Below are 21674 nucleotides of genomic sequence, written 5' to 3' on the forward strand. Positions count from 1 at the left end.
GTGGAGCGCACGCCATATGATCTGGTCAATATGCTGTGGACTTCTTGCCAGCTTGCTTGCTAGCTTGCTAGCACAGCATGCTAGTCTGCTAGCCTGCTAGTCTGCTTTCGTTAGCCTAAACACATACTCATTTATATGGGGATGGAGGGACATACACACTCACGCACACACAGACTCACATGGTATATATTTATATAGAAATAGAAAGTTCGCTTCTTGTGATGCATCTTAAACATTTAATTTTGAGTCCAGCCCAATAATTGTTTACTTGTTTGCCTTAGTTAGTTTTGCTTTGCATGATACCGCATTTGTGACACCGCTCAGGGCAGCACTTCCTAAGCCAGCCGCCCACTCCGTGACCCCGCCCCCAGTCCGTTGGTCCGTTCAGAGATAAGTGTGGGGCAGTCCAGGGAGCGGGTGGACTCGGGTGTACTCGGGTGAACTCGGGTGGGCTTCAAGCCGTGATGATGAGCTTCAGTGACTTCAGTGGGAGGATTAGGCCGAGAGACTGCGGGTCCGGAGCCAGACGTCGCAGGACCTTCGACGCCGTCACTAGAGCACGTCCTCCATCTCGTTCTCGCCAATCGTGGAGGTACCAGGCGCCTGGGCCGGCAGTGGCTTCAGTAGACCCGAGAACAATCTCCGGAAGGCCGTATGCTATTTGGAGTTGGCCATCTTGCCCACCGGTGGCTGCTTGGCCATGATCTCCGCCAGCGTGTTGACGCCCTGCTCGTCGTACTTCTTCCACTGCGAGTAGTTGATCTGCATGTAGGTGATCAGCTGCGGCATGTCGATGAAGCCTGCAAAGGACGAAAGCCATTGGTTGCTGCTCTGCAGGATCTGCCACCCCGAACTCACTCTCCCAGGCGTGCATCATGTCCTGTATGATGTATTCGATGAAGCCGATCTGGCTCTTTGGTATGCTGCAGGTGGCCCGATCGAACATCGGCATCACGATGGGCAGGTGACGCTGCTTCTCCTCGTCCGTCTGCATGAAGTACTCCTCGGCTATGCGGCGCGCCCACTCGATGCAGAACTGCATCGGCCTGGCGGGATTGCTCACATCGGCCACCTTGATCAGCATGCGGCGCATGAGTATGGACGTCTCCTCGTCCGTCTGGGGGTTGTGCTAGTGGTAGAAATACATGAATTAGCTGCTGTTCCCTACAGAGTTATGCCAGTGTATGGGGACTCACATCACGCGGCTCCTCGCCGCCAAAGACGCTCACGAACTTGGCCAGGTGCTCAAAGTGGCGGGTCATCTCGGTGGCCAGGATCATGTCGATGATGGTGCTGCGGGCCGACTTGTACGTCTCCTTGTCCAGGTTCTTGAAAATGTTGATCTTATCGTCGCCTGGAAGTATGTGCACACACAACATGAGTTTCAGTGCCTTTTAACGAAGGCTGGGAAGACACCTACCCAGCGTTAGCTTAAAGGTGATTGCTGCGTGATGGTTCTCCAGCACGGTCAGATCATTGTACAGTACGGCCAGGGCGTCGTTCGAGTTGCACAGGAAGGCGGATGAGCGACCAGGATGATCCACGTCGTGGGCGGCGGCGGCGATCAGAGCAGTCGCCTCCTCCATGCGATCCATCACCAGCATATCCTTGTTGGCCAGTTGGGTGATGAAAGCGCCAGTGGCCTACGGTGACACAGGTTTTGGGTATTATGAGATTGTACGGGCAAGGATCGGCCACCAGGAACGCACCTGCATCACATCCGCGGCATGGGTGCTGTTGTGATATGTGTTGCTCTTGCGGTAGTGGGCTTCAATCACTGCCAGCCAGGCCTTGCACACGTTCTCATCGATGTTCAGGGTGGCAAAGACGTCGAAGCGGCGGAACATCTCCATGCCCAGGTAGAGCAGCGGGTGGTAGTCGGTGATCTCCTCCAGTTTGAAAATATCAAAGTCCCAGCTGAGAGATTCGTCAAGTAGTTCCATGATGATGGGATTGGACTGCAAGACAGCGCACTTCGTGACACATGATACAAGTGTAGACCAATCTGAATACCCACCTTCATTTTGGCGGGCACAATCGCGGCAGTTCTCGTGGAGCTGCCCGTGCGTATGATGGAGTCATTCGAGCTGCGGCGCGATGAGTACACGCTGGGACCCTGAAAGAGCCAATTCTGGTTAGATGCATCCCATTGGCGGGAGGTGTTGCGCCTACCGTGAGCAAGGCACCGATTAGATCGGTGGCTATGGGATCGTCCGTTCGTATCTCCTTCATTTGCGGACTGTAGAGTCCCTCGCGCTTCAGGAACTCCAAGACCTTGTCTATGAGACGCGCCTCATCGGCCGAACAATTCTCCTGTACTTGTGATAGTAAATTGATTATCTAATGTGCGAGTGCGCAGTGGTTGCGTTTGATTTGTTTTTGTTTTTGTTTCGATTTTGGTTTTTTCGGTTGTGTTTGTTGGTTTTGAGTTTTGTAATTATTTTTTTTATATTTTGGTTAGCGACGCACAGCGAGCAAATCGAGCGAGCGAGCGAACGTGCGAACGAACAGTTTGGTACATTATTTGTAATATTTTTTATGAGTTGGTTCATTGTTCGAGTACACAAAACATAAAAGTAAAAAAGAGAACATAACAATTAAGAGATAAAAAGAGAATCAATGTAAGAACATGGTGGCTTAGATGTGCTGTTACTGTTGAATTTGGGATTAGTAGGCATTAAGTATGTGACAAATTAGGAGCTCAAATGGGTGAACAGTGGAGCAATGTGGGTTAAAAACGACCCATTTACGTCAAATACATTTGGCTAGCTTGGAGAGTGCTTTCTTGCTTGCAAATCCTTAAACACAGACTTCACCGGTGAAAGGTCCCTGCTTGGGCGCCATTTGTTACTAAGCCCCTGCTCGGGCGCCACTTATCACAAAGCTGTGCTTCAGATCCTTTCGTTTCGATTGCGGACATTTAATTGACTAATTTGATAATTAAAAGCAGAGAGCTGGCTGTCATCTCGTGGCCTTCGCATCTACAAACACCGGTAGTCAAAGTCAGCACTACTCCAATCCGGTAAATGCATTTGCCTTCGGATCTCACTGTGTGTCGGTGCCTGTGTCGGGGGTGCGAGTGTGGATGGTCTGTGTGCTTGTGCTTGTGCAAATATTGTTGCTAATGTTATTGCTGTCGCTGCTGCAGTTGCTGCTGCTGCTGCCGTTGCTATTGCTGCATATGCCACGGGGCATGACAGGACACCAGAACACCAGGACACCAGGACACACACACACAGACGGAGCACGGACGGACACAGGCACAGGCACAGGCACGGACGGCAATTTAGCAATTTAGGCAATCCCAAAAGCCCCCCAAAGTTGCAACGTGCTGCAGCCACAACCCAAGTGCGGAAGCGGAGTCATACTTTAGTGATGGGTGCCTCCAGTGGCAGCGACGTCAGCTTGGCCAAGCTCGTTCTCCGCAATCCGTCCGAGGCGATGGAGCGGACATCAAAGCTGCAGCGCCGCACCGAGTGCAGGGAGCCCCGAGGCGCCTCTTTGGGCTGCGGCAGCGTGGCTATAAAGTCCATCTGCCCGCCGGGCACATCGAAGTTGAAAATCAGGTGCGTGGGGGCGCTGTTGGGACAAGATTGCCAATTAGACGCACTCTATGGCCAGGGGATCGCAGGACGATTGGTGGTCACTCACCTGCCTATGCAGGCCACCGGCACGACGCGCACGTGCATGGGTATGCCCTCCTGGCTCTTGCGACGCACCGTCAGGATGCCGTCGAACTCCTTGATGCTCTTGCACTGCTCGCTGATGGTGGAGAGGTCCGACACAAATATGTCCTCCAGCTGCTTGCTAATGATCTCGTCCTGTTGTCCAACGCGGAAATCTCATTAGTGCCGCAATCGCAAACAATCCACCCGCCCACGCATACCCACTTACCAGCCGCATGTTGAGCAGCCTCTCGGTGGCACGGTTCGCGTACTGAATCCGCAGCAAGTCGTCCGTGATGAGCACCACCTCCTTTAGCCGGTGCAGAGCCGTGTAGAGGGCCTGGGGACAAAGAGGGGATGAGAACGGGTTTACAATTTCATTGGCCTGCAGGACAGCCCTTGCACGCTTCCATTTAATTGAATTAATTTGCAGAAGCGAATGGCCGAGTGACGGTGGGGCATTAACTAGATTACCTGTTGAGTGGACATGACGTTGTGCGGCCGGATGATGGAGTGCAGTATCTGCTTCAGTTCCACACTGCACATGGCCAGGTTGGTCGTCTCCGCTACGCACTGTGGATACACAAGACACAAGGTGGCATTGTAGCATCTGTTTCTCTTTCTCTTTCCCTTTCCCTTTCCCCCGACCAGATCCCTTCCTGCGATGGGGCAATTAACGGAAACTTACTCTATTAACGCCAGCGTCCAATAGAGCAATTAGCACATCATCCTTTTCGAAGAAACTGCAAAAGTAGTCGGTCGAAAGTCGTAAGTCGTAAGTCGTTAGTGGAAATTGGCGCCCAACTGCTGAGCAGTGAACTTACCTCTTCTTGCAGACTGCAATTATTGTCGTTAAATGGTGGCCGTGTGTGTGACGAATGGTTCTGTGGGGAGGAGACGTCAAGTTTTATAGCAAAGTGAAAAGTTTATGAAAATGGAAAAGTTTCGAGAAGTTTGGCGGCCAACCCAAGCCCGGGAACAAACTCGACCCGAAACCCATTTCACATCTGCCACTACCCACCTCGCAATGTGCTCCGCATCCAGGTTCTTGGAGGAGCGCGCATCAATTATGATTAGGTGGTAGCACTGGGCGGTGGCGTACGACTTCTGCAGGGTGTCCAGGGCCTCCTCCTTGGACTTGACCAGCGTGACGTCCAGCTGGTGGCGCTGGCAGGCCGCGGTGATCGCCTCGCAGATGCTGTCCGACTTGTGGAAAACCAGGAGGGCCTGAAAGGCGGGTCAAAGCCATTGCACTGATTGAATTGCCCCATGTCCAAAGTGGTCCGAGCAGGGCTTACCTTAAGTGGGGGATTCGGTGGTAGCACGGTTGGATACTTCAGGTCCATGAGATTGCGCTGCATCCGGACATAAAAAGAGGAAAGAAACGTGAATGGGGGATGGTGTCGGAACAGGTGGGACAACGTGTAAAATTTAATATAAATCTGCAGCTCCTCCGGCTTTGCCATCAAAATAAGAGGGCTTAACCCGGCTTCGCATTGCGTATCTGTATCTGTATACACGTATGTATATCTATCTGCATGTATCCCCGGCCAGGAGGCACAATGCGTGTGTGTCGTCGTTCGTGTCGCTTAAATGATGATAAATTAAAATAAAATTGCTCGCTGCTGATTCTGACTTGTGTGTGGCACGCTTGTGCGCTGCAGATTTATAATACGAGCACATTAAATCCGCCGACGGTGGGTGGGGCTCAGTGTCAATCACATTTCAGGAGGAATGAAAATGTAATCGGAAATGTATCACAACACGGCGTAAGACGCGGCTAAGGCGGCAGATTGATGGCTATGCCGATGCCAATGCCAGTGGCAATGCCGAGCGTAAAAGTTGGTCCTGCGAAAGCTGAAAGCTACCTGGAAAGTGCGGAACTCCTCCTCCTCCGTCGGCGGAGGACTCTTCTTGCCAGCCACCTGGAGATGGAGTTTCGGCACCTTGGGCAATCGGCGCTCGTACAGACTGTGCGCTTTGCGCTCCAGGCAGATGACCTTGCGCCGAAGGACCACCGAGTCCTCATGGTCGTGGCCCGGTGTCAGGGGCTCCTCATCCGCATGGCTCCTGTGTTGCTCCCCCCTCGGGTGTGTGCTCCCGTCGAGGCTCAGATTGTTCAACAGCAGGCCCGGGACGTCCAGGCTGCGTATGGCCTCGACTATTTCCGGCTGCAGTGCACTGCGTCCTCCTCCGCCGAAGGACACGCTCAGCGGCCTTGTGTTGCGGCGCAGGGGGGTCATTATGTCACGACTTTCGGCCTCCACATTCGCCTCGTATTCCAGCTCCATTTCCTCGGGCGTTTTACTCGAATTCCGTCCCACAAATGGCAGGGAAATGGCCATTGGACCTGGAGCCCCATGCAGAGGACGAGGCGGCGACGTGGCCGCCGAAACCGTTTCCACTTTCATTTCCGGGCAGGAACCCTCGCTCTTTGGCCGAAGGCCTCCGTTGCTCGGCACTGCCGGTGAATCTGAGTTCAAATCCAAATGAGCAGCGCTTATCAGCCGGCTGCGAATGCTATCGTCATCTGGCAGCGGTCTTGGTCTTTCATTACGGTTATCTCCACTCCGTTCGGATATAGCCGTGTTGGCTATGGCATACGGCTCCGTGTCGGAGTCCGGCTCGTTCGACGGGTTTTCTCGACCGGCCGACGAAGAGGACGACTTCGCGGAGGACTTGCGGCGAAAGACTTTGCTGAATTTTGGCAAGCAGTTGCGCATTCTGCTAATTATAAACCAACACTCGACCACGACCACGACCACTGGCCACTCGCAGAGAGTGGGGCGAATCAATCCGTATGGCAATAACAATGACAGCGACAAAACAATTACACTCGCCACTTGAGGTCCAATGTCTTAGATCAATAACAAGTTGTTTGCATAAGCTACGCGAACAGACGAATAGAAACGCGGCGCGTCGCGAGTGGCATTTCCAACTTTTCCACGCCGTCCTCTAATGCGACAATCTCGATCTAGATCTCTATCTAGATGGGTGTCTGTATCTCTAGCTGTATCTCGATCGGTGATTCAATGCGGAATCAGTTCTAAATAATTCACAGGTTTTGTGGTCGAAAGTAAGCGACTTCGCTACGCTCAAACGGCGAACTGAAACGGAATGAATTGAGTCGCGTCGATCGGGGGTATAATCTCTTTCTTTGCCTTTTGATTTCCCACCTTCAATGTTAATTGATTTGATTTCTCTGGCAGCGTATTGTTTATAGGCAAAGCACACACACACACACACACACACACACACATCGTGCCGCGCTGGTGTGCGTGAGCGGCTATTTAAAGCGGAATGTAAACCGAAAAGCGCAGCGCTCTCCGCTCGGCCCGCTGCCATATAAACTGTGTTGCCCGTGATAAGATACCTTATCAAAAGACGTAACAGCCATGTGGCTCAGATCGCTCGACCACCCCCACCCTTCCCGCATGGGCAGCAGTGTGTATTGGCAGACTCACCTGGTAGACGTCCATCGGCTCATCCTCCGGGGTGAGGGCGAGGGCTAGTGATGACTTGCGGTGGCCTGGACGGCTGTTCCCGCCGGATGAGCTGGTGCCCGATGTGCCTGTGCCTGCGGCGAAGGAAAGGGGAAAAGCGTTAGGAGGCGAGGAAAATGCCCTGAAAAGTATGCTACGTTTCCCAGTGTTGCGGCGCTCGAAAGCGTTGCATACTTGGGGGCTGTCGACAGCACGACCACAATCAAAATGAATGGTCACACACACAAACACACGCACAAACACACTCACACGCACACAAACAACCACTCAGTTACCAACACTTTGACGGGGACACGCACGCACATTAATTCCTCTTGTTGCACGTTTTATTTAATTATAAACGTTGGCATTTCAGAAACACTTTATAAACGGGCACACGCACACGCACAGGGTGTGTGTGTGTGTGTGTGTGTGTGTGTGTGTGCCGGCGAAAGGGTACAAAGGTCCTTGGGGGCGGTGCTCGAGCTCGGGCTTCCTATCTGTCAGCCGAACGGGGATCCCCCGAGGAACTAAGCCGCACAAATTGTATTTCACTTAATGAGAAACAGGTCGGGCCTTCAACAACCCACTTTGTGCTGCTTTGTGCTGCTTTATGCTGCGGCGAGCAAACTAAACAAAAATCCTGCGAAAAGGATGCCATGCTGGCATGTTGCCATGTACGAAATAAAACTTGCAATCCAATAGATCGACCCGCTCAACCTTCAATAATTCTCGGCGCATTAAAGTTTGTGTACATATTTAAGTGGGGAATTTCAGTCCATATTGGAGCTTTGGAGCCATTCTGCAAGCAAAGTTTCGCAGCAAAAGTTTGGGGGAAATTAAAATTCTGCGGCTTCTCGCAAGTTATGTATGCTTAGGCCCAAACAATTTTTAAGACCCCAAATGATTGACCAAACAAACTTTCTGTGTAACGAAATTTGTTCGTGGCTTTTGTGCGGATTCCCTGCAAGCAAATTAAAGTTATCAACAAGGCATTTGGGTCTTGTTCTGGGGCTTTTTAAGTTGATAAGGAATATCCACCTGGCAAGCTGCTTTCATGTTAAGTATGCATTATTTGAATTATTTACAATATTTGTGTTACGACACTTTTAGGCTTATAATGCTAATTGAAGCCTTCAGCATACACAATACCCAGCCATTCAGTTACAGGTTTATTTTTTGTGAACGTTATTTTTGCTAAGCGGCTATTCTGCAGCTAAACTAAGTTTAGTGGAAACTGTTTTAATTAATTAGATGGCTCCCTCCACTCTTTGAAATGCCCACTAATCTAAATTTATTCTGCGAAATGAGCTCTCATCTTTTTAATGCTTTCCACCTCTTGAATGCATAATTTTCATGCAGTTGCTTCTGGGGAATGCGATCATAACTTTTCACATTTTGTTCAGTTGCCCAAAGTTTTAAATTGCTGCACATTTGCTAAGGATGAAAAGTTGATGAAGAAAACTTTCGGGCTGATTTTTAATTGCCAAGACCCTTGGCACGGCATCAACATCATTTTGGCCAGCCCAAGTCACTCCCCAGTGGACACGCATGTTAACCGCATCATCAAGCTCCACTTTGACCCCGGCAGAGTTGGGCAACGGAGGCGGAGTCGGCGGCGGAGGAACCTTACCCACATTCAGCTCGGACTCGGAGGCCGGACGCGTTAATGAATCTCTGCCTGGTGTTGTGAACGTGAACGTGGACGTGGGCGTGGCTGTCGTCGGGTCCACTGCTAGAGATGGGCACTGTCTGGCTCCCAGGGCCAAACCCACTCCCACGCCCACTCCGCCGCAGTTGCAAGTGCTGGAGATGGGCATGGGCATGGGCATGGGCAGCGGCGGCGGTGGCGGCATGGAACCTTCCGGGCTCACATGGGCACTGGTGGTGGTGGTGGTGGTCGTCGCCGATCCAGCCAAATTCGGCTGGCTGGAAATTATCATTGTTTGCGGTGTTCGCTTGTCTTTATTTATTCCTTGGCTTGGCACTTCTGGTTTTCTTGGTGTTTTGCAAATGAAGTCACACAAATTGGCATTACTTTCGTGGCATTATGCTAATTGTCATTTATGTGCAACAGTTTGTTTATCTGGCTGCGGCATTGATTTCACACAATTAGTGCGTAATGATAAACTGCCCCACTTGCCCACCATTCGCACACTACATACGCACAGCCCTCCCAGATACGGGGCACATAGCACTCCTAATATAAATAGCCGCAATGGGGCATAAACAAAAACTAGCCGGGCAAAGTACGGAGAGCGGGGAGTACGGGTCTGTGCCTTGTACATACCCATACCCGAACCCGTACCCGTACCCATACCCACGAGCGGACGGGATCCGTGTGCGTTGTACACGCCGTGGGGACAGTATGTTTGCGCTTATTCAAATGGGTCGGGTGTATCTTATCGTCGGTGTTATTTTTCGGAGCAGCCAGGGAGTAAAGTGGAGCGGAGTGGGGGCGGGGTGTTGTAATCTAAGCGAAAATCGATAAATTGTTTAGATAAAAGGCGGCCAGCAGCCGCTGACGTCTCTGAATTTCGGGGGCACCTCAAAACTGGACTCCAGTTTTGCCCCAAGTTACTTACTGCCTGGGCTCGCACTCCTAATCATAGTACAGAGTCACTCACAGAGCGGCGGGAATCGCGGGCGCATCGGCTTTTTTAGTCTCGGACACACTACTTCAGTTTTACACGCGATCGAGTGGCGAAATTGCGGGGGATAAGCCCTGAATCAAACTGGACAACTGGCCAACTGGCAAACTGGCGCAGCTACCAAAAATATGGAAAATGGAATTAAACGCGAGCCGGACTGGGCGAAACGTCCGTTCTAATCCGGTATGAAGAACTGTTTGCCAGATGATAATTCTCGCACGGATTTTCAAGCTGCCAGAGGCAGTGGACTGCGAGCACCGACTGCGACTGCGATGATGGCGACTGTGATGGCGATGGCGACTGCAAATGTGCGCTGCGGCAAAAGCTAACGGTCTGTTGGCAATCCGTGAGATACTTTCGGGTGCGCTTATAAGGCGCTTAGCCTTATAAAGGCAGGTGCAATGCCATCGCAACCAGCAGCAGAGGCAAATTGAACTGAAATTCTATGAGCGGATTAGCAGGGGCTCCCGGTCAGTCCCGCTGGCCGAATCGCATTGGGCCCTCGGTTTTGGGGCCTTTTGCGCCTTGGGCCGTTGTCATGGCGACCAATTAATTTGTGATAAGATAATATCAGGCAAGTTTGCTCATAGTATTCAGATGTTTAGGCTGTGTGCGTCGAGATACGGCACAGGTTCGGATACAGGTACTGCTGCCCAGATGCAGATACAAAAGCGGCCAGATACAGATACAGTTACAGATAGGCCGCAACGCGTGCACAATCTACATCTGGCTAGAATGGTGGCCAGAATGGTGGTTAGAATGGCTGATTGCCTGACTGGCTGAGTGGCCCTGGGTCGAAGTTGGTATCGAATCGGCCGCCCTATCCTGGCCGATCTTCTTGATTCAGCGATAGCTGCCTGCCGCACTACTGGACATATGGCCGCCAGAGGAGCGGCGTATGGTAATGGGAAAGCCATATTGATAGCGAATACTCACTGGTCGGGGCTAATCTAATCTGCTAGCTATACCTTCACGTGGCTAAGCTATACGTAATTTGTGTAAGACCTGCGGGAATCGCAAAAGTCGCGGTGACTACGACTACGCGGGCGTCATCGCTCAATTTCCCATTTTACGGGGAACGCTGGCTGATAAACTGCAGAACTTTGACGCGTGGGATTAGCCGCCCATAATGGATCGAGTGGCGTCGACTGATCGTTCGGTTTGTTTTCTTTGGCTGTGATTGATGTTTTGGCGCCACACCGTGAGCGATCCATTGTTTACAGGGGCTCGGTTTCGGAATCGCACTCGCACTCGCACTCAGATTCGATACCCATTCGGATTCAGATTCAGAATCAGAATCAGATGCAGATTCGGGTTGGGAAAGAGAAGTGCGAGTTCGTCGATCTCGCTCTCCTTCTGTTCTTAAACGGCTGCTGTGTGCGACTGGCACAAAACCAGATACAAGTATTGTCATGTGAATTTTTGCATATTAATTGAGGCTTTTTCACAGGGCGTTATTCGGGCAACCTACACCCAGCAGTGGGTCAAAAGTGGGCTCTGAATTGGGGGAGGCTGGGGGCTGGGGGGTTGGGTATGCGTATCTGGGTAACTGGGTATCTGCGTATGTGGTGGCGATCGGAGACCAAATCTATCCAGAGATCGCTACTCGCTACACTTGTTGTTTCTGCCGCGGCTGTTGGCACACTTAGTTGTGAAGTTTGTTTTGATTTTTAACACTTTTTTTATATTCGGCGCGGCTGTGCACACTTTTGTTGTATTTTAGAGCACGCTAAGCTGTTTTTTTCCACCTCGGGCGAATGCAGCCAACGAATTTCAGTCGGCTCTATGCGTTTTTAATTGCAATCGCTTTGGATCGACGACTGGTTGGCCCTGGGTTATATGTTATATATGTTGTGTGCTGTAGCCACGACTTGGCCAAATTCAAGCGGCTCCAGCTGCATTAGATGGCGTTTCGTGGCGACCAGTTTGCAGCTGGCAGTCTCTTCTTTTTTGTACACGTATTTGGCACTTGCATCAAGCGCGTTACTGTGCAAACACGGGCTATATAGGCGCCGATTTCGATTCTATATGGCACAAGCACTGCGATTCACATATGTTTTCTTGCGGCGACGTCGACTGCAACTGCGAGCGAGCAACCGTCGCGGCGAAAGAATCTACAGCAACTGACTCCGACTCCGCAAATGCGGAGCAGCTGTTGCCGCCACTCGGAGAGAGCGAGCTTTGCATCTGATAATCGAAGCTCGCTCTCAGGCTCTCAGGCTCTCTGATTCTCCCACCCCAATCCGATCCCAATCCGTTCGCTGAGCGCGATCAGGTTTCACTGATGCTCACTCGCTCTCTGGGCACGGCTCACCGAAAGCGGCAGCCAGAGAGAAAGAAAGAGAGTGCGAGAGCGAGAGCGAAAGCGAGAGAGTGGGGCGGAGAGCGGGCAACTGTTAATTGGACGGCGACACAAAACAGCTGCGCTTTGGATCCCCGACAAGCGCCAGCTGACTCTTACCAGCCTGGGATCGAGTTACCTGGCCAAGCTGTTGGCTTGCACAGCACTGCTGATACCCTGTACCCTACATTTCAACTTTAGACACATGATAAGGAGTGTTGATCATGTCCTCAGTACTCTGCAATCTAGCTAGTGTAGCTCAAAGTGAAAAATCTGTGAATACCCTGTAGTTCGCTAATCAGTTCTAATCCGTTTTACTTAGCATTAGTTATGACAGCCACTTGAGTCGATTGCCTGGAGCTTGGCGCATCGTAAATCATCGGAAAATCTGAAGAAAAGGAAATGTGCAACCGATTCTGAGATTCCCATTGATAAGCAGTGCCACTACGAGTGCTATCAAACAGCAGAGCGGAACCTCTTCACGGTGGAGTAGCCTCACTTCAGATTAGAAGAATCAGAACCAGAACCTAGCCAATTTCCTTGATCGCAGCACTTATCTACAGCTTTGATCGCCTCTATTGAGTGTTGCAGGTAGCGGACGCTTCGCATAAAGGGTATTACGCAGGGTTGATGCTGCCCAGGGTATCATGTATCGAAGAACACGCAGAGAAATGATAACTAAGCCTTTTGATGATTTGAGGCTTTTTGTTACTTGAGCATTAGAAATCATTCTCCACAGAGGAACTGTAATCGATATTCCATTAATTGCTTTTTTCTTAAAAGGAATCTGAAACTAGCCTAAAAATGTGCTGTTCCCCATCGAAGACTTCAGTGGAGCAAGGGAATTTTCAAATTGCCATGATTAAACTATTCAAACTTTCGAAAATTGTTTCCAAACTATGCCGGCTCCCTTCTTGAGCACCAAGTTGCGGATTGATGCGGCGCATGAAAGGATGCTGCCCCCTGTCCGGTCCATATCAATTTACTGAGCTGCTCTGAGCAGCTCCCAGCGTTTAGTTCTCTACTTACTTCCAGTGGCCCGTCGCACCACGCTGTGGGTGAAGTTGCCCAGGGCGGCCACCGTCACAATGGAGTCCTTTTTGCCGGTGCTCAGCTGGTGGAAGAGAAGAAGTGAACACCGGGAGTTGGGGGGCTCTGGCTGAGCGCATTCGCTTACCTTTTCGTAGTCGGCCTCGCTCTTGGTCTGCAGCGGATTGAGGAGCACCTGGCCGCACAGGTTGTCCCCGGCCGTGCTGCCATTCCCGTCGCTGGGTGGCTGCAAGGTCACGCCCCCACAGCTGCAGCGGCGCAGGCGGCTGCGGCGCAGTTTGATGCAGAACAGGCGGCTCTCGTCCTTTTCAGAGGCGTCCAGCGGCAGGGATCCTCGTTCGCCGGTCTGACCAGCGGAGGGGGCGGGGGGCAGAGTGCTCGGTGAACAGCCCATGGCTAAGAAGTCCTGCTTCTGATCCTGGCCCGGCTGATTGCGTTGCGGTTGCTATGCTAAATTGCTCTTGGTTGCCTTGTGATTTCGGTTTTGCTGTGGGTTCCGGATCCGGATCCGGATTTGGCCTCTGCGGGAGTGCGCGGCTTACTCCTTCGTTCTGGCCAGTGGTGCTGCCTTCATGTGGTTGCTGCTGCTCTGGTTCGATGCTTTCGATTCTGGACGATGTCGTTGTGGCTGGCGATAACATAATTGAAACATTTTTGGGCTGCGGTCTGCTGATTGATTGACTGATGGCCAGCGGAGATACTGGTCACATGATCTGGGGAACTGCAAGAGGGAAGAGCGAAGTGGGTGTTGGTTAATTGGAATACCAGGCAAGTGCAATGGGTTTGTTCAGAGATTTGCATGTTAGATTGTTAGATTGCTTTCGTAAGCCCTCGTCGCAAGGTCTTAAATCCATTAAAAAGGCAATCATGCAAACAGCACATTTTATATAACGTTATTACCCGCTGTTTCCAGCCAGCTAATTAGTTTGCGGCTTAAATATTAAACATGTACTTAAATGAGTACAGCCAAAGTCTTAAGTATAAGCAGTACGATGGCAGGCTAAATAAGTTTATTTAGGAGCCTTCCATTTTATTGTTTATATTTTTGAAAACCTTTCCCATTAACTTGAGCTTATTAAGGCGAAACCTGAAGCCCTAAAAAGTTATTTTTTAACTAGATTTGTGAGCTATACCGCAATCCCTAACTTTTATATTCGGTAGCCAAGTGCGCACTGACCTACATTAACATGGGACCTTCCCGTTCCTCTTTTTTGATAATTCCCAGCTTAATTAGTTAAACTAGTTTAATTGACATTGATAAGCCCGAGTGATAAATGACGCGTTGCAGTGCATATCTGGTATTTTAACTCGATTACGAAAGCCAGTTCGTGTCGCAGTTACCGCAGTTCAAGCGCCGTTTCATTGAAACTCTCATCGAATATGGGCAGAGCACCCGCACAATTGTCAAAAACTCTTGGCGATTGTTATAAATTCATAAAAGCCCAAATATTGGCAATGATTATTGGAGCCAAGGCGAGAAAAAATACGAAATAAAAAGAAAAAATAATGAAACAGGGGCCCTTGAACGTGACCAGCCCGCTGCATATGAATAATGCCCAGTCGGAGCTATATTTGCGTTTTCCATTCGCCAACGACTCCTGTCTGCCATATTAAGTTCGCGTCCCGAAAAGTTGACGAAACCTGATAGTCTGAACCCTCGGAGGCACGTATCAAACAATTGACTTGTGGGGATTTGTGGGTGTCATATATAATACAGCGCTGGGTACATATCTCTGACATCGGTGGGGATGGGAATGAGGATGTCGATGTCGCCCGTCGTTGTTCTCATTCCGGCTGTCAGTTGGCTTTATCTTGGGGCAGGCAAATAGAAAAACCCTATGTCGCTGGCTCGTGTCTGCTGGCCAATTTTAAATATTTAGATAAAACCCGAACGAAAGCGAAAGAAGCAAATCAACTGATACGAAGCGGAGTGTGAAGTACGGAGTAGGGAGCGAAGTTCAGATTAGTCACCAAAAGTCGTACCCACTTCAAGTGGTAATTGGAGCCCCTTCGCCTCGGCAGATCAAGTCTGCGAGTGAAATGTCTTATGTCGCTGCTCTGGGCCAGGAAAAACAATTCGAAGGGGACTCGCCGGGAAAAGATAGTCCTTATCCCCAGCGACGTTGATTGACTTGCTAAAGCGAAAGGCTGTCTTTCATCTGCACTCGCACATAAACACATTCACATCCATAAGGACACTTGTTGTCGTCCCACTGTCTGAATCCGTTTGCATTGTTGGGGCCGAAGACAAAAGGCGTCACAACAGAAGACACCAACAGGAAGACAGGCGAGGGGGAACAGAAAGGGCAACATAAGTACAGAGAGAGATATGTCACTGAAATTGGTCATCTGTTTGAAATGTTATATATCAGAGAAAATTGTGCTTTGAATTTTAAATGATTCAGCTTTTTTTATCCATGCCAAACTCCAATCCCTTGCATAGGCCCTTTAGGCTAGCTGCAGTGTGACCTTGCTCTTAAAGTAGGGTCCAAATTATTTCGCGAGCTAAGGTCACGCTTAGCTTGAGCTAAGGCACTCGCCTTTTAAGTTGCTTGTACATTTTTCTCCGTGCAGCATTCGATGCCGCTCCAAGCAAACTCATCCACATTTCTAGCAATGAGAAAACTACAATAGAGATGTCGAGAATCAGCTCCGCGTACACATCAGTCTATGGTGTGTTTGTTGATTTAAACAAATTATTTTTAGCCCGACCATATTAAAATGAACAAGTAATGGCTTTTGCCATACACTCGGGCTCATTTAGGTTTTCAAATAAATAACGAACGCCGTGAACGTAGCATAATTTGTTTACCGCCGCCCGGGGACGAAGGCGGTTTGGCATTGCTCAGCCGCCCTGTTGCCAGGCTGTGCCTCACTGTGCCGTGCACTTCATCGGGGCCTCGAGCTCCTGTGCGGCGCCTCTCGGTATGCAACTAAAAGCTCGAGTGCCAAGGAGTGCCAAATTCTATTAGCGGTCCCCGGCGTCGCCGGCAACGTCAACTCATTAGATGCAGCCAGTCACGGATGCTTGGCCCCAGCCCGCAGCTATTAGTATGCAGGTGCTTGTGGGCACTCGGATAATAGCATCATCAGGACGCCTGTGTGCGTGTGCCAGTGCGAGAGCCCCTAATAGAATTTCCTACCGATTACCGATATGTACTCAAGAACGTAGGTATTTGGCAGCCGAAGCCGGGCCATATACGAAAAAGCTGGCCGAGACCAAAAAAGATGATGAACATGGAGCACGGCGCACCGCATTCTAGCGAATTTGTATCTAATAGCTTTTGCACGCTGATGACTTGCAGCTGCCGATCGCTCGGCTTCGGCTTGCTGTTTACATTACATGCACACACGGATCCGAATCCGTATCCGAATTGGATTTGGAATTGGAATCCGATCGACAACTATATACATATGCCGAATAATGCAACGCACACTCAATGTGTGCACTTGACTGAGATCCATTACAAGTGCCTAATTTGACTCGAAGTCAGGTGTTGAAATGGAGTATTTATGTTTACGGCCTGCCATAACTCATGACACTTTTCCCAAGTAAACGACTGGCAAAACAGTTAGGAGTGAATTACGAACGGCGACTACAGAAAATAGAATCTTCACTCTTTAAGTGGTTTTTCGATTAGCTGAGAGTACAGCATGTATATCTACTATATTAAAATGTGTTACGAAAGAGCCTCCAATCGAAAACGATCTGAAAAACGAATTAAAAAGTGTGGCAACGAAGAAAACCTGTGGCAAATATGGATTTCCCCGCCCAAAAGGGGCAGTCCATATACATTTTATGGCCCATTATTATCTCGTTGTGTCCTCCAATGATGGAAAACCTTGCTGGTGGTCTTTCGAGGAATTTCATGTTCAGAACGTGCGTCACAAGTGTCAGCTACACAGATGTACAGCCGCATAGCTCTGCCATCCTCGAGATTCGTCGACGATCGCGGACCTTGGGGCTTCACAATGGAACAGCTACTAATCGCTTACAGGCGGAAGGTTGGACCGCCACTAATTAATAACGAACATGAAAGAACACTCCAAGATGCACACGTCTGTGTGGGGAGGACCTACATATATGTATGTGCGCGTATCTGCGACTGCTTACAATATCTATGGGACTTCGCCTGCTTCGGCTGCTTCGGAATTTGCATTTCAAATGCCGATCTCAAGTGAGATATAACAAAATGGAGGAATGGGAGAGCAGGGAATAAGTGTCGCAACCTGGAAGATTAGACAGGGACGGCGTGTTCGTAAACGAACGAGAGGGCGCCATTTGGAGCTGATTGCCCCAGTTGACAATGCAAATGCAAGTACAGGCGCAGATACAGATACACGGCTGCAGATACAATGTAATGGCACATTGAGCATAAAGTTGGACGAACTGCAGACACCACGGCACTTAGGGTTTACGGGTAACTGGGAGTGGAGGTGGAAGTGGGAGTGGGAGTGGGTGGCATTGCATAACCCCAGGCATAGTGAGCATTTGAAGTGCGGCAGGTTGGTGGAGCCCCCCGCCCCCCTAAAACCCCAATCAGTATGCACGCGAGCAGCCCGGATTTATTTGCTGTTAACAATAGCTGCGAAAGCACCTCGCCAACGCCAACGCCAACGCCACAGCAACAATAACAATAACAATCCATTTTAATAAACAGTTAAAATCGGGAATTAATTAAGCCAGCCAACTGATTGGGCGACAGCCTATCGCATAGATAGTGAAAACGTACTGAAGCCACACATACTCATACTCATACTCATATTCATACTCATGCTGAAACTCATATCGTAGAGAGCCATTAGATAATCGACGAAATGGGCCAGTACACGCGGGATGTGGCCGAAATAGAAACCGAAAAGCACCACTACATTTTTGGCCAGCAGCGAAATGCGAAATGCGAAATGCAAAATGCAAAACACGAATGGCGAAATGCGAACGCAGTTTGCAAACTTATCGCCGCCGCCAGTTTATAAGTACGAAATGATATTTTTCACATTGTTTACGACCAGTATGGGCATCATTGCTCACCAATTTTAAGCGCTTTTTATGTGCCTGCCTCGCGCCTATAAGAAGTCACTCAGAGTCGGTCAGGTTGGCTAGTTAAACTGAAAATTGCGACGCCAGTTGCATGAAAATATTCGCTTTTATTCGCTTCATTTCATTTCTTTTCATTTAATTTTATGATCTTTTGGAGGACGTTCGGCGCACGTTGCCAGCGCCAAGGTGGCTTTGCACAGCTATTGGAGGAGCTCTGGAGGATCAGGGGTTCTGGGCACGCAGGTGTCTTAGGGATACATGTGCTCCTCGGGAGCACAAGTGTGTCCGAGCGCAGTACATATACAATACATTATCTGTTGACGTACCGAAACCAAAAATTTGTCGTTCAGCTGGTAGTTGTTGCTTGGCCGCCTGTTGCTCGTGGACGTAGCCGTCTATGCGCTGCTTCTTATTCTTATTTTAATATTTATATCAGACTCTAGACTCTAGATATAAATTAAACAAATACACATGAGCACAGTGGGCACACACACACGCACACACGCACACACGCACACGCACTCATAATAAATATTGCCCCACACACACGAGCACTTCTTCGCAATAACAAAACATTTCGCAGCTCTTTCTTCCACAAATTAGAATTTATTTTAATGCGCGGGGGTCACGTTCATAGAACGGATGTTGTTGCTGTTGCTGCTGCTGTGACGCACAAGATATTGCAAAATATGTATACACATAGCTACATCCACAGGGCGAGTTGTAAGCTGCAAACTCAAATTCAATGCATTAAAAATAATAACAATGGCGCGGTCACGACAGTAGTAGGAGCTATTGAAGCTATAGCAGCGGCAGCGGCAGCAGTAGCGCCGATAACGCTCCTACCGCCAACGTATCTGTATCTGAGAGATACAATTGGCTCGCATTTACTGCCAACACTCAATCTGAACGGCACACACGCACCCCCGATATATGGCACACACAGCACAGTACACACACACACACACCACTTGTATATTGATCTCAAATCGGGAATATGATTGTCGATTATTGCGGCCGCGGAGATAACCGAATTTTCGGCGGTCAGCGGGTGGTGCAACGAGTGCTCTTGGGTGGTATACTCCTACAGAATTCGGAACTCTGCTCGGGGCGGCCGGCGGCGAGAGAGGAACGCCCAAGATTTAGATTCACGAGATTCAGCCGCAATCCGCGTCGCGATCCGCAATCCGCAATTCACGATCCCCGATCGACGACGGCTGCTTGTCAAAGCAAAACGTCAAACTGATTTCTCGCTCAGCGATACGCTACGATACGAAATTCAGCAGAAACAGAAGCAGAAGCAGAAACAATGGCAATGGCAGGCCAGAAGAACGCGAACACACAGAAGAATCGCGGGGAAGAAAACTAAAACTAAAACAATCTCTGAGATACAAATTCGTGCGAGTGCCAGTACGAGTTCGAATCCGAATCTGAATCCGAATCCGAATCCGAACCCGAGTCCGAATGCCGAATGCGAGCGACAAGCGACAGTACGATCGCCAGTATCTGTATCTGCACTTGGAGGCAGTGCGCTCCGAAGAATCTGAAGTAGCTACACCACCGAAGAATCGCGGAGAGAGCCAGAGAGCGCGGAGAGCGAAGAGCTTTACGGAAAGCTTTGCTTGTAAAGTAATCACTGTCTGATTAGTACTCTTATAACTGCTAACAGTAGGCGAATCGTGTTAACTGATTCCGAGCTAACCACAGAAACATTTGTATCTATGTATCTTGAAGTCAACATAGGCTTTCATTATCAAATGTCGTGCAGGGATATATCACTTCAAAGATTTTCGGTAGAGATTCGTAAGCTTTACAATATTACACATAACTTTGCGCAACTCATTTGTACATTAGTAATATTCAACCGCAAAACAAATTCGAGACCAACCAAAGATAAATAACTATTTTGACACTTAAAAAAATAACAGTCATAGTTTGAGTGGTTTTTTGCTTCAGTTGAGAACCTTCTTTTCCAGTAAGAACACTGCTGCGACGGCGCATCTTTTAATGCGGAAATTAAAACGTCATTAAAGCGAATTGGCCCCCGAACAATTGTCCACAGAGCATTGCGGATTACGACTGACTGGACTAAAATACTAATAACGGAAGCCAATGAATCATTTATGGCATCGTAAGATAAGCTGACCCAAATAAATCGCGAGCCCGTGAGTCACTACTTCACTGCTCTCCGCAGAACCAGCAAATATGGGATATTGAAGGTGGGATTTTCCAGCTGAAGAGCAGCCATCAAGGAGCTGCCCAGGCAAACTGACAGGACGAAGGATCGCAGTGGTGGCCGTTACATTAACGGCTTTCCTTCGCTCGCTGAGCCCCCGGCAAGTGCTACACTCCAGATGGAGTCTGCACGCAGCCAGAATCCAGCTTTGTAGGGACTGAGCCCCCGGCAGAGGCACACCAACACACAGACAGACCAACACACCAACACACAGGCACAAAACACACACACAGTCGTAGCAAGCGCACGTACACATGAGCACTTCTTGATGAGCTTATATGAGCAATGGGATTTTTGCTGCCCGTTTCTGTTCTTTGGGTAATTGTAATTGCATTTGTGTTTGACCAGGCCAAGTGGCTCTATCGGTCGACTGCAGACACCACTAGCAATTAGCCAGGAACCACAGCAAATGGAGGAGAGCTTGGGCGCCAGAATCCGTCGGTATATGGGCGCGATGGCCAGCATTATTTGTTCTTAAATTCGAGCTATTCCACGGAACTTCGCAGGCCGGAAAGTACAGGGCTTTAAGTGGGATGTGGGGTATTGGTTTACCTGCCCAACGGTGCCGTAGGATTAGGCAACTCTCCCGGAAACACGGCACTTTTCACTCCAGTTCGGTGGACAGTTTGTAGGGTAAAACACCAATCAGAACTGCGGACTGCGGACCGATAAAAAATCAACGTGCATCCACTGCCGAAATGTTTTCCCACTGGAAAAGCGTGCTGGCCGCGATTGTGATTGCGGTTCAGCTTCTGGCTTTAACCGATGCCCGATGGCACTAGATAGACACGATGTGGGCCAAAGCTAAAGCTAAAGCCAAAGCCAAAGCCAAAGTCGGTTGCTTTAGCCAGAAAGCGGGACGAAATCGGTGTGTCCGTGTGCTGGCACTGCGTGCGGCTGTGTGTGTGTATCTATATCTACAAATACGGCTGTGGTGTGCGCGGTGCGAGCTGCGTGTATCTATCAATTCTGCCGAAACCGAACTAAAACTCTCAAGTGTGCCAAATGGTACATAAGTCGAGTGCCGCTCGTCACGCATCTTCGTGCCTCCAGCCGAGCGTTTATGTTGAGCAGCAGCGGAGCAGCTGAGGCTGAGTAAATATGTTGCGCACGGATACAGATACAGATGCGGATACGGATAGGATAGGATAGCAGCACGGATACAGGCACAGATACAGGCACAACACGCTTGTTGCATGCCCGCCAAA

General features: G+C 49.7%; 1 protein-coding gene across 6 annotated transcripts; it reads right to left on the reverse strand.

Annotated features, from left to right (window-relative positions):
- Positions 1-216: 216 nt before the first annotated feature.
- LOC6547863 (high affinity cAMP-specific and IBMX-insensitive 3',5'-cyclic phosphodiesterase 8) lies at positions 217-21463 on the reverse strand. Of its 6 annotated transcripts, none has more exons than XM_026981127.1 (20): positions 19319-19614; positions 18557-18676; positions 13317-13910; positions 13169-13253; positions 7130-7242; positions 4964-5020; positions 4687-4892; positions 4490-4549; positions 4354-4408; positions 4140-4238; positions 3895-4005; positions 3652-3821; positions 3369-3579; positions 2173-2340; positions 2018-2116; positions 1710-1958; positions 1421-1643; positions 1197-1354; positions 859-1129; positions 217-800 (listed from the first exon to the last, which is right to left on the reverse strand). In XM_026981127.1, the coding sequence occupies exons 3-20, from the start codon at positions 13581-13583 to the stop codon at positions 658-660; spliced, it is 2745 nt and encodes a 914-aa protein (XP_026836928.1). In that variant the 5' UTR covers positions 13584-13910; positions 18557-18676; positions 19319-19614; the 3' UTR covers positions 217-657. The 6 variants fall into 6 exon arrangements, with proteins under 6 accessions (XP_026836928.1, XP_026836927.1, XP_001976442.3 ...); XM_026981126.1 differs by having other exon boundaries at positions 19199-19614; XM_001976406.3 differs by lacking the exons at positions 18557-18676; positions 19319-19614 and adding an exon at positions 21019-21463.
- Positions 21464-21674: the final 211 nt, after the last annotated feature.

Source organism: Drosophila erecta, unplaced genomic scaffold (assembly GCF_003286155.1).
Source record: "Drosophila erecta strain 14021-0224.00,06,07 unplaced genomic scaffold, DereRS2 tig00000092-arrow-pilon, whole genome shotgun sequence".
Lineage (NCBI taxonomy): Eukaryota > Metazoa > Arthropoda > Insecta > Diptera > Drosophilidae > Drosophila > Drosophila erecta.

What these genes read in the sequence shown, in the direction of transcription:
- LOC6547863 (XM_026981130.1), bottom strand. Translation starts at nt 6,388, where the DNA reads ATGCGCAACTGCTTGCCAAAATTCAGCAAAGTCTTTCGCCGCAAGTCC. An exon ending in CCGGTGGCCTGCATAGGCAG is followed by an intron (nt 3,580 to 3,651) that starts GTGAGTGACCAC and finishes TTGTCCCAACAG; the next exon opens with CGCCCCCACGCACCTGATTT. An exon ending in TTGTGCCCGCCAAAATGAAG is followed by an intron (nt 1,959 to 2,017) that starts GTGGGTATTCAG and finishes GCTGTCTTGCAG; the next exon opens with TCCAATCCCATCATCATGGA.